We start from the raw sequence: 1643 nt of genomic DNA on the forward strand, positions 1-1643 counted from the left end.
CATAGCCAAGTATCGGAAATATCTGTTTCCCCTCATCTCTTTCGTTCGTCTAGTGAAGAAAGGAAGCTACGTTGCCACTCTCATTATAATGATGGTAATGTTTACCTTTCTCTACACTTCTTGAGTGAGGATAAATTTTGTATCTGTCTTTGTATCTCTTTTATGAAATTAACTTTTGATAAATATTACACATTCTGAACTGTGTAAGTAGGATTTTTTTGGATCATTAAAATTACATTTTTTATTGTCTTTTAGTCTATTGAGTTTGTTTTTTATTGTCTTTTAGTTTATTGAGTAGGATTAAGTTTAGACCATTAAAGTTTGTATTTTATTGTTATTGAGTAGGATTAAGTTTAGACCATTAAAGTTTGTGTTTTATACTGTCTTGTAGTCTATTGAGTAGGATTAAGTTTAGACCATTAAAGTTTGTGTTTTATACTGTCTTGTTAGTCTATTGAGTAGGATTAAGTTTAGACCATTAAAGTTTGTGTTTTATACTGTCTTGTAGTCTATTGAGTAGGATTAAGTTTAGACCATTAAAGTTTGTGTTTTATACTGTTTGTTAGTCTTTACACTTTGAGACAGTTAAAAATTTACCTGGTCTAGGTACACCTGGTTGAGATGTACTGTACGAAATATTAAATGGTTCCATCATCACTCCTTCAGCTATATCTCTATTAGCTTCCTGTCGTTTTTCTTCCACGTACTGACGAAGTGTCACCCAGAACATGACAGTGTATAGTATCTATTAAGAGAAAGACAGTATTAGTCTAACAAGAAAAGATGTTGGTCTTAAAAGGTGTAGCTCTCAATGTTATAAAACACTATTTGCTTCAAGAATAAGGACTAGTCATTAAAAAGATTACAACATCAAATACAGGAATACCCACAGCTTCTCAATGTTTATTAGTCTCATTATTCTATTGTTAAAAACTGAAGAAAAATCCTATTTTCTTGAGCTATTCTATACTTTTGTTGGAGCACATCTTGTAAATCTACGGAGCTGATACAAAATAAAAGGCTAGATCACAATATTTCATTAAAGGTTTTCTCCACTAACTTGTATTGATGTTCACTGTGTACTATATAGTAAAAAATGAACTTACTTTGACAAGCAGAGGTTGGTACGAAAGATTGTAGTACTTCACTAGTCCAATCTGTGCTAGGTTAACTGTTTCAATCTTATCTGGCAACTCGGAGTCATTGAGATCGAGTCCGTATATGTACTGCATGACGAGTAAGGCCTCGGCATACAGAACGAGAAAAGGCGACGAACGTAAACATGCTTGACGAGAGTTCGGCATCATCCACAAAATGCAGGACCACAGCAGGAGGACAAAAGTCAACCAACTGTGGTACGTGATGCTCCAAGTCTACCACAGATGAAAATATAACTTCAATTACCACACTTAATTTCAACTAAAATAATTCTCTTCTTCAGAGCTTAAAGTAAATAATTTAGCATAATTGTTAAAAAAGAAACAACTTTCAACTTTAGAAAAGAGTAACACAATAATCACCTGTATTTCAGCCAGAGTAACACAGTAATCAACTAGATTTCAGCCAGAGTAACACAGTAATCAACTAGATTTCAGCCAGAGTAACACAGTAATCAACTAGATTTCAGCCAGAGTAACACAGTA

General features: G+C 33.4%; 1 protein-coding gene across 1 annotated transcript; it reads right to left on the reverse strand.

Moving 5' to 3' along the window:
• Positions 1–597: 597 nt before the first annotated feature.
• Positions 598–1368, reverse strand: LOC111084236 (piezo-type mechanosensitive ion channel component-like; the record flags this gene model as incomplete). Its single annotated transcript, XM_022381005.1, has 2 exons — positions 1107–1368; positions 598–745 (listed from the first exon to the last, which is right to left on the reverse strand). Coding segments are annotated over exons 1-2 (349 nt in total), but the record flags the coding sequence as incomplete, so codon positions are not given.
• Positions 1369–1643: the final 275 nt, after the last annotated feature.

Source organism: Limulus polyphemus, unplaced genomic scaffold, assembly GCF_000517525.1.
Source record: "Limulus polyphemus unplaced genomic scaffold, Limulus_polyphemus-2.1.2 Scaffold15027, whole genome shotgun sequence".
NCBI lineage: Eukaryota > Metazoa > Arthropoda > Merostomata > Xiphosura > Limulidae > Limulus > Limulus polyphemus.